Source organism: Opisthocomus hoazin, chromosome 34 (genome assembly GCF_030867145.1).
Source record: "Opisthocomus hoazin isolate bOpiHoa1 chromosome 34, bOpiHoa1.hap1, whole genome shotgun sequence".
Lineage (NCBI taxonomy): Eukaryota > Metazoa > Chordata > Aves > Opisthocomiformes > Opisthocomidae > Opisthocomus > Opisthocomus hoazin.
The window spans coordinates 2,630,254-2,644,797 of record NC_134447.1 but is presented as its reverse complement, the minus strand read 5'-3'; the positions used below and the strand labels follow the sequence as shown (position 1 = coordinate 2,644,797).

Below are 14,544 nucleotides of genomic sequence, written 5' to 3'. Positions count from 1 at the left end.
TCATGGCCATCATGCGATTGCTGAAATGAAGAAGTAAACGTCCATTAATTTAATCACTCGCATAAACTAAAAGAGCTATGAAGTGAAGCCAGAGATTTGATTAGCTAGTAAACTTAATTTGGACTCATGCGATGGTTTGGGCAGTCCTCCACGAGCATCTTTTGGACTGCAGTCGACAGCAGCACGCTGTGAAACTTGTGTGTTTTGAATGCTTGCACACGAAAGGCAGCACGGCTGCTACAGAAAACACACAGTGACACGAGCCACTAATCTACTGAACACACCCTTTGCTGAATGAAATTACAATTATTACCAGACCAGAAAAGCTATTAAAATTCCCAAATCAGACAAAGACACAACATGCACAGCAGTTCTAAGGAAGATTAAAAAAACAAAACACCACGGCCACTTACCAGGAGGTTTTTCTAACAGCACAGAAACTCATACTCTCTCCGGAGTCTAAAAGGGGTCAAGACTAGTGGCTTGCAACCACAGTAGTGTTCCCAGAGACTCAACCGAGAAGAAAAAATTATGAAAAACCACAAAAACCAAGCGCACAAAACTGGGATGCAGCTCAAACTTTGAAAAGCTAACGGTGTATTGGGATTCTGGTTCAATCCGGACAGCACATGAGCAGCTTTAAACCCAGAAGACATCACGGACTCACTACGGCTTCTCATTAATTAGGACAAAAACCCTAAAGGCTTCAACGTGCCTTACAAAAAAAAGTCCCACTGATATAAAAATATTCAAGAAATACTGTTTCCCGTGCACTGACAGATAAACTACAACACGAAAGCCAGACCTGCTCAGCTGTACATAACCTACAAAAGCACCACGGGGAACTGAACCCCGAATTCTTCCTCCCAATTGCTGGAAACTTCTGGCCATGCTGTCTGTGCCGACCTGCGGGAAGCATTTTCTATACTCGCAATTCCAGCTTCTCCCCCACTAATCTGCTATCGTTACGTTACCTTATCCTCTGATCTTTAAAAATAAGATCTCTTCCTCCAGTTTCAGGTGAAATAAGAGTCCTTTCTTCAACCGCACAGCTTTCACCGCCATTATGGCACCATTTCTTCTTCCTCCTATCAGCAAACAGAAAACAGAAATCTTCAACTCATTTTACTGCATTACGGAGTACAAATTTTTAATTTAAAATGCATTCCGTAACGCTAAACACTAACAACTCCATGAATTTAAACAATCCCCCCACGCCTGCCGTCACTTATTTTGCCCTACACGCCCCAGGACCGCACCGCAGATCAATCACCATAACTCGAGAGCCCCGCCAACCCTCGCCCCTGCGGCGCCCACCCCGAACCATCTCAGTTCGAAATCTTTTCCCGCCCCCCCGCGCCGCAGACGCCCCGCGCCCCGCACGCCGGCGGGAACCGAACCCCCCGCGGCAGCGCGCGGGGCCGGAAGCCGCGGGGCAGCGCCCGTCGCCGCTCGCCGCCTTCCCCCGCTCCCGCAGCCGCCGGCCGCACCGGCGAGCGCTCCCCTCCCTCACCAAGCCCCGGGCCCGGCGGCAGCGAACGCCTCCCCCGCCCCGCCCCGCCCGCGGCCTCCCCAGGCGAACGGGCCCCGGAGGAACACGCCGGGCCCGGGGCACGGAGCCCCCGCCGGGGAAGGGCCCCCCGGCCCGGCCGCCTGGCCCTCGCCGGGACCCGCTCCCGCAGGCGCCGCGCACCGCCCCGGCTCGGCCGCCCTCGCTCCCCGCCGGGCCCTCCGGCCGCCAGCCGGGCCCTCTCGCCGCGCGGCTCCGGCCGGAGCCCGGGCCGCCCCTCCCTCACCCGCCGCGGGCCCCGGGGCAGCCGGCGCCGGGCAGCCGCGGGCCGAGGAGCAGCGCCCGCCGCCCGGTGCTATTCACGATGGCACCAGCGCTGCTCCCGCCCCCTCTTCCCGGTGCTGCGGTCTCCAGTGACCTGAACAACAGGCTTCAGCCTGCGGCCAGCCCTGCAGCGGTCAGGCAGCCGCATTAGATGATGGTTTCAGCTTCCTTTCCAGCCGGAATTATTCGATTATATTCTATTTCGAACTTTTGTAAGGGGTTGCGGGAAGATCCTGGTGATTTCACTCTTAGCAATTTCTTGGACAGGGACAAGAGTCCTTAGACATCACACAATCATAGAACCTTTTGGGTTGGAAGGAACCTTTAAAGCTCATCAAGTCGAAACTCCTGCAATGAGCGGGGACATCTTCAGCTGGAGAAGTTTGCTCAGAGCCCGGTCCAACCCAGCCTTAACGGGTCCATGTCCTTCTTGTGCTGGGGCTCCAGAGCTGGATGCAGGATTCCAGGTGAGGTCTCACCAGGGCAGAGTAGAGGGGCAGAATCCCCTCCCTCACCCTGATGGCCACCCTTTTTTGATGCAGCCCAGGACACGGTTGGCCTTCCGGGCTGCCAGCGCACACTGCCAGATCACGTCCAGCTTTTCATCCATCAGGACCCCCAAGTCCTTCTCCACAGGGCTGCTCTCAATTCCTTCATCCCCCAGCCCGTGTTGCTAGCGGGGAGTTGCCCTGGCCCAGGTGCAGGACCTTGCAATTGGCCTTCTTGAACCTCATGAGGTTCACACAGGCCCACTTCTCCAGCTTGTCCAGGTCCCTCTGGACGGCATCCCGTCCTTGTGCCGTGTCAGCTGCACCACTCAGCTTGGTGTTGTCTGCAACCTTGCTCAGTGAGAACTCAATCTCTCTAAGTCATTGATGAAAATATTAAACAGTGCCGGTCCCCGTGCAGACCCCTGAGGGACACCACTTGTCACCACTGTGCATTTGGACATCGAGCCATTGACCACCACCCTCTGGTTGCAACCTTCCAACCAACTCCTTATTTACCTGAACGGTCTACCCGTCAAATCCATACCTCCCCGATTTAGAGAGAAGGATGTTGTGGGGGACCGTGTCGAAGGCTTTACAGAAACCCAGGTAGATGACATCCCCTTGTCCGCTGATGCAGTCGCTCCACCATAGAAAGACCAACCACTAGGTTGGTGAGACAGGACTTGCCCTTGGTGAAGCCATGCTGGCTGTCTCAAATCACCTCCCTGACCCCACCTGCCTTAGCATAGCTGCTAGGAGGATCTGTTCCATGATCTTCCCAGGCACAGAGGCGAGGCCAACAGGTCAGTAGTTCCCAGGGTCCTCCTTTCTACCCTTTTCAAAAAAGGGCACGATGTTTCCCATCCTCCAGTCACCAGGGACTTCATGTGATTGTCATCACCTTGCAAATATGATGGAGAGTGGCTTGGTAACTACAGCAGCCAATTTCCTCAGGACTCTGGGATGCATCTCATCAGGTCCCATAGACTTATGTCTGTTCATGTTCCTCAGGTAGTCACGAACCTTTCCTCAGAGTGGGGGGGGCTTTGCCCCTCCGGTCCCCGTCTTGCAGTCCATGGACTCGGGACAGGCAAGCAGAGAGGCTGCCAGTGAAGACTGAGCCAAAAAAGTTGCTGAGTACCTCAGTCGTCTCCTCGTCTGTTGATACGGGGTCACCACTCTTGTTCATCAGGGGGGTACGCTTTCTTTAACCTTCCTTTTCTGGCTGACGTACCTGTAGAAGCCCTTCTGGTTATTCTGTGCATCCCTTGCCAAGTTCAGCTCCAGCCACGCCCTGGCCCTCCTGACCCCGTCCCTGCACAACCGGGCAGCATCCCTATACTCTTCCCAAGACACCTGTCCCTGCTTCCACTGCCAGGGCAGTTCCCTCTTGCCCTTTGGTCTGACCAGACGGTCTCGGCTCAGCCATGCCGGTCCCTTCCCTTCCTTAAAACTTCTCTAGAGACGCCGACCCTGCCCCGCACGCCGGAGCTGCCAGGAGCTCGCCAGCCCCGCGGCACAGGTCCCCTCCAGACCCTGAGTGCCACGCCAGGAGCGCCGGGTCCAAAACCGACCCCCCCGAGCCGCAACGCAAAGCCAAGCCTGGGCCGAGCGACCAGCGAAGAGCTCGGATGCTCGCCAGCACATCCACCGCCTCGCCGCAAAGACCCAGCCGAGGATGCCCACGCGTGGGCAACGCGCCCATGGGGACGAGCTCCGGCCCAACACGCGGCCCCCCGGCCACGCACCCGCCGCAGGCAGAGCGTGTACCGCATTTCTCTCTGGAAGAGCTTGGCCTTACGCACGGGAAGAGAGGGAAATTCAGTCTACCAACACCAGCACTGGGGCCAAAAAAACACGGGAGAGACTTCCCCCTGCCATCCCCTTCCCGAGACTTTTTTCTTTTTTAAAAAAGGCTGCGGCGTGCAGCATTAACAACAGCTTCCACAACACCAGCTCAAGGCATCGCGTACTGTACAGCGTTCGGTATTTCTTACTATAAGACAATAAGGAATTATCGACAACTGATAAGACAAAATAAGCTATAAAAAGTAACAATGTACAATCAAGATGGATTTCTTTTTTTTCCTTTAAAGGAGGCTTCTCTGGGGTGTCGCGGTGCCTGTGCTGGGGGTCTCCCCTCGCCGCTGCCCTGCTCCTCCCCACCCTGTGTGGTGGGACCGGGGGCACCCAGGGGAGAGGGCAGAGGCGGTTTTGGGGGGAGCACCCTCCCAACCCACCGACGCCGCTCGGCAGAAGGGCCGGGAAGGGCCAGAAAAGACGGTCCCTGCCCCAAGCTCCATCAACACCCGAGATCACCATGTCCCAAGCTCACTCACACACACCTCCCTGAAACAAAAAACAACAGATATTGCATAGTTTTGCTGTCAGCAGTCTTCAAACAAAAAGGAGAACTTTGTTTTGCTTTCAGAGACAGTGACTGCCCTCGGCTGAAGACCTGGGGGGAGTCTCTTCCCCGGCTCACAGCAAGCTCCCAAAGCCTTCCCCTATGCACGCCATGGGCCGAGGCTGCTTTTTCAGAGTATACAGCTCAAAGCATTCAGCTGGAAGGGAGAGGAGATCGCTAACGAAGGGGCACCCTCCCTCCTGGTGAGGCGCGGGGGCGGCGGCGGGCGCAGCTCGGTGGCACGACGCGCGGCAGGCAGCGGGGCTTTGCCCCTCCGGCGTGGTGCCAGGGGGGGTTCGGACGAGCTGGAGGCCAGCCCGGCCCCCAGCATGGGCGCTGCTGGCTCACCCGGATGGATCCGGCCCCGCTCCGCAGAAACCAGCCAAGGGCCTCGTCCCAGTTCAGCACCCCCAGGCCCTCCCCCGCGAGCATTCCCTCCCTTCCCCAAAGCAAGCTCCGAGGAAAGCGTGACTCCATGCATGAACACACATGAACACGGATGCACACACATGAACATGCATGCCCAGCTCTCCCCAGCCGCCCGTCCCACCCTGCACTGCCGCCGTGACCCCAAACCCTCCGGCCCCGCATCCCGAGCCCTTCCCAAGCTGCTCCCCAGTGTCGTGGCCCTCGGGTGCTGCCGCCAGCCCGGCCGCTCGCCCACCGGCACATCCTGGGGCACTCGGCACCCTCGGCACCCCCAGACCCTCCGGCCACGGCAGCCTCGGGGACAGCCCGAAGCCACGCCAGGTCACACTGCCCTGCAACAAGTCCCAGTGCTCTTTAAAGGGGGGTCCTTCCCTTCCCACAGAGCACCCCGCTATTCCCGCAGGGGTAATATTTTCTGGCTGCTCCAGCTGCCCTGGAGACCTCATCCTGCCCTGCACCTCCACCAGCCACTGGTGAGCCCCCCCCTTCCACAAACAGGGGTGCAACGCCCGACCCAGCGCAAGAGCACGGCCCCAGGCGCCTGAGCATCCCCCCGGCTCTGACCTTACCCCCGGGGAGCCACCGGCCGGAGCGCGGGGGGAAAGGAAGACATTTCTCCATGCCCTGCAGAAAAGCACAGCTAGCAGTTTAAAAACAACAATTAAAAAACAAAAAAAAAAAAAAAAAAAAAAGGGGTGAACAACTTACTCTGAAAGCAGGCTGCCGAGGAGAGAGGGCGGCTCAGTGGGACGGGGAGCTGCTCCCTCGCTGGCACCGTCTCTCCCCGGCCCGAGCTGCTCCCTGCCCGCCGCAGCCCCTCGAAGCGCAGCCGGGGATGCCCCCGAGCACGGGATGGCGGGGGTCCCTGCGCCCGGGAGATGCCTCCCAGACCCCCGGGAGGGGGGGTTTGTGGGATCGACCCCAACATCGGAGAAAGACCCGCAGCTCCAAAGGGAGGGACGAGGTTAAAACGCAACTCCCGTTGTCGAAAACGCGACCGAGGGCCTTTTGTTCACAGCATGAAATGAGCTGAACTCGGCAAAGCGGCCGCGGATACAAAGAGTCCTTTGGTGTCAGGGAGGGAGGAAAAAACCTCAGAGGAGAAACCAAGAGTCGGGGAAACAAAAGTCCGTGTGTCAGTCAGGGGTGTGTCCTGGGTGAAGCAACCTTAATGATTTAATACCTTAAAAAACAGATCTTCAAGAAACCCTCCCAACCCCAGACCTACAAGATCAGCAAAACCCTGGAAACCAGCCACAGGGACGAGTCCTGATCTTGTCACTAGCCAGAAATGGTGGGGGCTGGGGGGGGCGGGAAGAAAGAAGGAGGATGGGGGGGACGTGGGGTACAGCAGGTCCGAGGGGTGCAGCTCACGCTTGGTCAGCCACCACGACCACGGGGGCTACCAGGTGCTGCCCAGCAGCCACCGCCTTGACCAGGTTGCACTTCTGCCGCTGCTTGACCACCAGCTTGGACTCAGGGGGGGGGAGAGCTGCATGGCCCATGAGGTAGCACTGATGGTGACGGGCCGTGCTTCCTCCTCCGCCTCCTCTTCCTCATCCTTGTCGCACCATGTCAGCTGGCAGTTGACGGCAACGGCCTCTGCGGCGAAGGAGGTGAGCTCTTTGGCACTGCTCTTCCTGCGGGGAGAAAGCGGCTCAGGGTGGGATGCGGGGGGCTGGAGGGAGGTTGGGGGGCAAATATCGGGGTGTCCCCTTGCGTGCATGCCACGCCAGATGGGTCAGGCACCAAAAACACGGCTCCAGCCCGAATCACGTGCTGCAACCGCTGCCCAGATGGCGAGAGCTGCAGCCAAGCAGAGCTGAGAGCAGCTCACTGGGGAGAGGAGCCAGGATTTGGGGGGCTGGAATGTGTCCCCCACCCCCACCCCAGGGCCACCCACGCTCACCTCTGCAAGATGATGGGGGTCAGCAGGGTGTTATCCAGGGCACACTGCAACGAAACGCAGCCAGGTCAGAGCCGAGCACCCCGCAATGGGGTGTCCCCCCACCCCGGCACTGGGGAGTGGAGGGGGGGGTAGGGGGGGGCAGCAGCACTCACCCCCTGCACCCAGGGGTGCTCCAGGACCTGGGCCGCACTGAGCCGCTTCTTGGCATCTGTCACCAGCAGCCTGGAAATGAGATCTTTGGCCCCAGAGGAGATGTGCGCCCAGTCCTTGTCGGGAAACTCGTACTTCCCTTCCTGGATGCTCTCCAAGAGCATCTCCTGGGTGGGGGGGTAAATAAAAAAGGGGCTGAGCTGGGAGGGGTGCTGCCAAACCAGCGGCGGGTTTCGGCACTGCCGGGGTCCGCCACGCACCTCGCAGGTGTAGCACGACTTGCCGCTGTCCCAGTCGCAGTCGGAGCCGCAGCGGCCCACGAAGGGGGGGTACCCGCTCAGCATGAAGTACAGGACGACGCCCAGGCTCCACAGGTCGCAGCGCTTGTCGTAGGTGGGCGTCTCCTCGTTCTCGTATAAAGTGTCCACCACCTCCGGGGCCATGTACTCGGGGGTGCCGCACTGCGGGGAGAGGCGGGGGTGAGCCCCAAAGGACAGGGGAGCGATGGGGCAGAGCTGAGAGGCAGGGGGGGGGGTGTCTGCCAGAACTAAGGGGCTACCCCCTCCAAAATGAGGGTGCAGACACGGCCGCTTCCCGGGTTTGGTCCTGGCAGGGCAGATCATCCCGGCCAGGTTTCCCATCGCCACGCGGGGGATGTCACAGCCCTGCCACCCCGAAAAAAATAAAACCCTAAAGGGGTGCAACACCCCCCCGGACTGCCCCCCGGCACTGCCGTCACTGGGCCGGCTCAGCGGGGCAGCGTCCGTCCCATCGCCCGGGACATGGCGGGCGGGCGGCGGGGACGGAGCCGGCTCTGCCTGTTCCCCTGCCTGACGCGGGCAGGGCCGCCGCAGCGGGCGCCGGATCCGGTGCCGGAGGAGTTAACGCTGATGCGAGGCGAGAGCCAGCGGTCCCGTTCCCCCATGGTTCCCCCACGGCTCCCGGGGCTCTGGGGCTTTCCAGCGCACGTGACCCGACCCGCAGCCCGCACCACCTCGTGACCAGGGGAGAGCAGAGCTGCAGCCAGCAGATAATCACCCCGTAACATAACGAGAGGCCTCCAAACGAGACGCCTCGCCGGCCTCGGCAGCTGATGCCACCGCAAGAAGAAGAAAAACACCCACGCAAGCCCAACCCGCAGCACCCTGCATGGGCTTCCACCCGGCAGGGACCACAGCACCCACCCCCCTCTGCCCCCGCTGCTGAGAACGGGAAACTCGGGACACCTCAGAAATTCAGGTCCTCCCCCTGGGGGAGGGGAAACGCGGAGGAACGAGGGGGGCGGGGGTGTTTTGGCCCCCCCTCTGCTGTTGGGCACCCCGCGTGGGCCAGGGTCTGCCCCCCCCAGCACGTGAGCACCCTGGAAACACCGTGAGCACCCCGAAAACAGCGGGGCACAGGGCAACACCTGCGCGGGGGGGGGCCCTGCTGCTGGTGACAAGGGGAGCAGGGCTTTCTGCAGGGGGGGGCAGGCTTGGTATGTGCCCCCCCCCAAATGTGAGACAGCTCCTTGCAACGCAGGGGCACCCCAGAAGCTTTCGGGGTGCCCACCCTGCAGGGGCTGCACCGCACGCAAGCAGCCCCAGCCCCCTCTCACCCACAACCGGAGTGGGGGGGATCACGGTGGCCCCCCCAGCCCCTCGCCTGACCCACTTCTCCCCGAAAGCGCAGCCTCTGCGCAGCTGCCTCCGCTGGGGCCGGCTGTTGCTAAGGCTCACGGCAGCCCGGGCTCTGCGCCAGCCGGCCCCCCCGCGTTACGGAACTGCATCTCACCCGCCGCCGCCGAGGGGGGTCCTGCAGTGACGGGAACGACGAGCAGCGGGGGGCTGCACGCAGCCCCAAAGCCTGGGGGGGCCCCACTAGGGACATTCCCCCCTCCATGGACATTCCACAACACCCACACCCCCCCCCCTCCCCAGGACCCCCCCAATCAACATTATACCCCCCCTGCCCCATGGTCTGCACGCTTACCGGCGAGAGCAGCTCCGGGGTGGAAATGGGGGAGCAATTCCCCTTCAGTTTGATGCCACTTGCCAGGCCGAAGTCACAGATCTTCACCGGGGAGACCTGGGGAGGGGGGGAGCAGCGGTCAGTGACCCCCCCCAGCAGCCCCTGGGTACCCTCAGCCCCGCGTTCGCGCCCCAGCTGCCGCAGCAGCATCCCCCGCAGGGAACCAGGGCCCCCCCAGCCCCGGCACCACCCCCTGCTCCCCGCTCACCTGGTCCGGGCGCTCGCACAGAATATTTCCCGGTTTTAGATCCCTGTGAGCAATTCCTGGAAGGGGGGAGAAGAGGCGATGAGTGGAAAAGCCTGCCCCCCCCCCTCCAAGATTTCCACAGCAGAAGGTCTGGGGGTGGCGCAGGGACCTCTCCCTCCCCACCCCAAATCACCGCCCGCGTCATGGCGAAGGGCACAAATTGCTGTTGGCCCCGAGTCCCGGCCAAACCGGAGGAGCAGGCTCCGCACCGCGACAACACGACACAGCCGGGCCTGACCCTGCGCGCCCGCGGCCGGCACTGGCCCCTGCTCCCCGGGCAGGAGGGGGGGGGGCAGCACCCCCTGGCTGGGGGGGACACGGCTGCACCCCGGGGTGGCTCGGCTCACCTCTGCTGTGCAAAAAGTGCAGGGCGCTGGCGATGTCCTGCATCACCGTGCTGGCCTCCAGCTCGTTCAAGCGGCTTCTCCGTTGGATGTGGGTCAGCATGGAGCCTGCGGCCGGGCGAGAGCGGAGTGGGGGCTCGTGGGTGTTGGGGGGGCTCCTGCCGCCCCCGATCCCCCCGCCCCGGCACCGCACTCACCTCCCCTCATCTTCTCAAGCACCAGGTAAAACCTCTCCTCCTCCTCGAAGAACTCGATCAGCTGCAGGATGTTCCTGCGGGGACAGCGGCGTCAGCCTGGCATCCCCCTAAAAAGATCGCGGGGTCCCCCCCTCCCCGCAGACCCCCACCCCGCACGGCTCCCCGGGGCAGGGCCAACGGAGGAGAAAATCGGGTTTCCAGCGACTGAAACCACGCGGCTGGGGCCCCCGGCCACATTCCAGTGGGGAGAGGGGCTTCCAGCGCCAGGCCCCGCTCCCTAATTGCTCGCAGACCCTCCTGGCTCGCTCGCCCCGCTCCAGAAACAGCCCCGCTCAGCAGCTCTCCGCGGCGGGACGGCGAACGCCGCAGCGGCAGCTCGGCTCGCCCCTCGGCACCGCTCCAACTCGGCCGCCGCGGCCCCGTCGTCATGGCAAGCGGCTCCACGTCGCCTCGGGATGCTCCCGGCGAGGCCACGCAGAGGGAGAGCCGCGCAGGAGGGCGGCCTGCCTGCCGCCCATGGGTGTCTCGAGCGTCAGCCCGGTCTCAGCCCGCGCCCTGTGCCCACGGTGGGGGATGGGGACGGCGGCTGCCCTGCGGTACCTGTGTCCCTGGCACAGATTCAGCATCGCCACCTCCCGTAAGACCCCGCTGCAGACGTCGCCCTGGTGCTTCTTGATGATCTGCAAGGCAAAGCGGGCGAGACTCAGGGAGAGGCACCGCTGCTGGGGAGGGACCGGGGCCGGCAACCACCGCGCCCCAACCCACCCGGCGCTGGGGACCCCCGGGGCCGGGCAGAGGCAGGCGGGGGGTGCCCGAAGGGGTTAAGGCAGCAGAACAGGCTGTTCCCGGCAGCCAAGCCGCTCCCTCCCGGGGCCCGCAGCCAAGGCGAGCTCTGCGGCCGAGCCCCGGCGCAGCCGCCCCGGCAGCAGAGCACGGCCCTTCGCCCCGCCGGGCGCTGGCACAGCGGGTGCCTGGTGGACGTGCCATGGGGTGAGCAGGGGGTCTCCACCCGCGGGGGAGAGCTGGGTGGTCCCACTGACCCCCAGCCCTTTGGGGCACACTGAACACCCAACCACCATGCAGCCCTCCCCCTGCCTCAGTTTCCCTCCTTGGGCACCCAAAAGCACCCCGGGGCAACAGGGGAAGCCAAGTGCCCCTTGCGTTTGGACACAGGGCCTGTCCCAGCCCCCCCACGCCGTGACTGGGGAGCCTGTGAGGTGCAGGGTCGCGGCACCACCATCCCCGACCCCAAAGCAGCTGGCTCATCCCCTGACCCCTCTATTGTTCACAGGGGCATGAAGACCTCCCTGGGGCGAGCGGGGGCTGGCCACCCTGCCGCACCACATGCCCCTGCTTGCCCCAAGTCCCTAGACGTGGCGCAAGCGTTAATTTAATCTCGCGTCTGCTCTAATTTGCAGGGATAGGAGCGTGGCTAAGGGGGTTGACCAAGGTCCTGCAGCTGGGCGGTGGCAGAGGACAGCGTTGCCACCTGCGTGGCCTGGCCCTGCCCCGCTCCTGCCCCTCTCCATCCCCTCTACCCCGTGAAACCGTCGTCCTGTGCCAGCTCCGCACAGCCAGGAGAGCCAGGAGCCCAGGGTGTGGAGGGCAGAAGGGGAAACTGAGACAGGGGGTGGGCAGGAGCCGGCTCTGCAGCCCCAAGCCGCAGAGCTTTACCTTCACTGCGTACTCCTTGTTGGTGACGAGGTTAACGCAGGACTGGACTCTGCCTTGGGCCCCTTCTCCCAGCACCTCGTCGCACAGCCAGTAAACATCTGGCAGGAGAGAGGGCGCCTGAGCTGCCGGCCCCACTGTGGCATGGGACACCACGGCTGTCCCCGAGCCTGGGGACACCAGGAGGGCCCCAGCCCTGCCGCAGCCCGGGGGGGGGACCCCTGGGGTCCCTGGGCAGCCCCGCTCACCTTCGAACCTGCCGGAGAAGCTGTTGGTGGCTCTGCAGTGCTGCTTCTTGTTCCTTTTCTTGGTGCTGGGGATGTCGATGGGCTGACTCAAAGGCACATCTGCGCCGGAGCAAAGCCACTGGCCTGAGTCACCCCCAGCCACCCTGCGCTCCGCCCAGCATCGCCACCCCCGGGGCAGCCCCCCAACGCCTTCGAGGGAATGCAGAGGGCCGACATCCCGAGGTCCAGGGCACTCGAAGACGGGCTCCAGGTCAAACGCCAGCTCGGAGGGGTTTTGTTCCTGCAAGGGCCAAGAACACGAGTGAGACGGCAGCCGCTGGACCAGCCGCCGCCGCCCGCCCGGTCCAGGCACGCCGCTGGCCTTGGCACACGCTCTGCTCGTGCAGGGCACCGGCTCACGGCACTGCTGCCAGAGGGATGCAGCAGAGCCGGAGGAAGAGGAGGAGGAGGAGGAGGAGGAGGAAGGGTTTGACCACGTCTCCTGCCGGGGATGTTGCCGCGGGGTCATGCCTCTGCGCCAGCAGCCCCAGGCCGGCACGCGGGCGATGATGAGAGGGACTGGGGCTGCGCGTACCAACCCAGCCCCGAACATCCACCCTGACCTGAACTACAGCGAGGGGGGGAGGAAGAAGAGCCACAGGGCAGGACGGGCTCCGGAGCCACCGCACCGCGTCCTCCCGCCTCCCCGCAAGGTCACGGGGGGCCGGAGCCCACTCAGCGCCGCTCCGGTGAGCGCCGTGCCCGTGGCTGCGTGATGCCCGTGACCTGGTAGGATCGGGCCCTGCTCCCAACCCTCCCTGCACCCCGCATGGGTGATGGGTGTGGGAACCACTGCCTCCCCCACCCCAAACCCAGCGCCTCCGCCCCCAGCACCCCAAAGGGGACATGGGGAACTTCAGCCCCCCCCGAGCCACCCCACCGCGGGACGGGGCAGTGCCGGGGGCACCCGGCCGCGAGGCGAAAGGGCCCCGTCCTCCGCGGGGTTACGAAATCTGTTTGGGTGGAGGCAGCAGCTCCCGGCGGCGTTCCCCAACCCGCCCCGGTGCCCCGGTGCCCGGGCCGGCTGCCAGCCCCAGCGCGGCGCGGGAGCAGCCAGCCCCGGCCACCGCCACCAGAAACAGCCCGAAAGCGCCTGTTTGCTGCCGGGGCGGCTCTCGAGGGGCCGGGGGGTCCCCATCGCGGTGCAGGGATGCCACGAGCATCTCCCCCAACCAAGCACCACTCCTGATGCCTGAAAACGCTCCTGCGCAGCGTTTGGCCAGATTCCCCCCCCACCCCCCTAAAAAAAGTCAGTATCAGGGTTTGCGGAGTGCGGTGTCACCCTCCAGCCCCCCCAAGGCCCCCATGTCATGGCGGGGATGAGCGGCTCGGGCCCAAGTCCCTGCACCACGGGCAGGATGAGGCCTCCCAGGGGGGCACCAGGGGTGTACACGGGGGACAGGGGGCCCTGCCCGCTGCCGCAGCACCGGCGCACAAAAGGTTTGGGGGATGGGACACACAGGGCAGACGCTGCGCGGCGGCTCCGGCAGCGCATCCGAGGTGTCCCCCGTGTCCCCCCCATCCTGGTCCCCAACCACCCGGGGTGGGGGAATGTAGGGGGGGATGGAGGGGGGGATGGAGGGGGGGGCCCAAACCCCAGCCAGAAGTCCTCAGAGCAGGATTAGGTGTCAGCTAAAATAAGCCGGGCAGGTTTCGGGTGAGGTCCCTGCATCCCTCGCAGCCCCGGGAGCCAAACTAAACAAAGCTCCCACGAAGGTGCCCGGCTGACGAGAGCGTTTGGGGGACCCAGACCCCCCCCTCGCACCCCCCTCGCGTGACAGTGGCCGGGAGGGACGGGGGTCCTGGTGCCCCGGCCACAGCCCCCCTGCCAGGATCTGGCCCTCGCACAACAGGTCCCAGGCTGGGCCCGGCAGCCCCCCACCCCCTGCTCGCAGACGTGCGGTGAATGAGTGCAGCTGGGGGGGGGGGAACATGCAGCTCACCCGCTGACCCACCCCACGGGGGAAACCCGTGAGAGCTGCAGCGGGGTGAGCAAAGCCTTGCTGCGGGGGGGGGTGTGGGGGGGGTGTCTGACTCCCCCTCGGGGAGCACCCTGACCCCCAGGCCAGCGGGACATGGGGGTCCTGCGGCCTGGGTTGGGTGGCAGCACCGTGAGCGCTCCCCTCCCTCCTCGGGGGGGGGGGGGTAAGGGGGGAGGTCGCTGATGTGTGTCTGTGCCCCCCCCCCCCCCCCCCGGGCATGGGATCCAACCGCCACAGACCCGCACCCCAACCCGCACCCTCCCGTCCCGCCCCGGAGCACCCCAACCCCCTACACCCCCCGGAGCATCACGGGGGTGGGGAGCACCCCCTTACCTTGAAGGAGCGGTGGAAACCGGGGATCTCAGATTCCTTCTGCACCATCTTGCTGCGGGGGGGGGGGAGGGAGAAACAAGGGAGGGGTGCGGGGTAGGAAAAAACCCAACCAAGCAACCAACAAAAACAGGAAAATAAACCGGGAGGGGGGGGAGGGATGCGGAGGCGGGGGCAGAGCCATCGGGAGGGGGCCGGGGGTGGGCCGAGACCTGTGGAGAGAGGAGCCCGGGGGGGCGGGTGTCAGGGGGCTGCG

General features: G+C 64.0%; 1 protein-coding gene across 1 annotated transcript in view; it reads right to left on the bottom strand.

The window, feature by feature from the left end:
• Window positions 1-14,339, bottom strand: part of LOC142365256 (MAP kinase-interacting serine/threonine-protein kinase 2-like) — a 44,600-nt gene extending 30,261 nt beyond the window's left edge. The window contains exons 1-13 of the mRNA XM_075445905.1: window positions 14,292-14,339; window positions 12,179-12,217; window positions 11,938-12,085; window positions 11,693-11,790; window positions 10,619-10,698; window positions 10,019-10,092; window positions 9,825-9,929; window positions 9,439-9,494; window positions 9,192-9,287; window positions 7,481-7,681; window positions 7,223-7,387; window positions 7,071-7,114; window positions 6,598-6,801 (exon numbers count right to left, since the gene is read on the bottom strand). Of these exons, the coding sequence (XP_075302020.1) occupies window positions 6,598-6,801; window positions 7,071-7,114; window positions 7,223-7,387; window positions 7,481-7,681; window positions 9,192-9,287; window positions 9,439-9,494; window positions 9,825-9,929; window positions 10,019-10,092; window positions 10,619-10,698; window positions 11,693-11,790; window positions 11,938-12,085; window positions 12,179-12,217; window positions 14,292-14,339 (1,358 nt within the window). The remainder of the gene's footprint in view (window positions 1-6,597; window positions 6,802-7,070; window positions 7,115-7,222; window positions 7,388-7,480; window positions 7,682-9,191; window positions 9,288-9,438; window positions 9,495-9,824; window positions 9,930-10,018; window positions 10,093-10,618; window positions 10,699-11,692; window positions 11,791-11,937; window positions 12,086-12,178; window positions 12,218-14,291) is intronic.
• Between the last annotated feature and the right edge of the window lie 205 nt (window positions 14,340-14,544).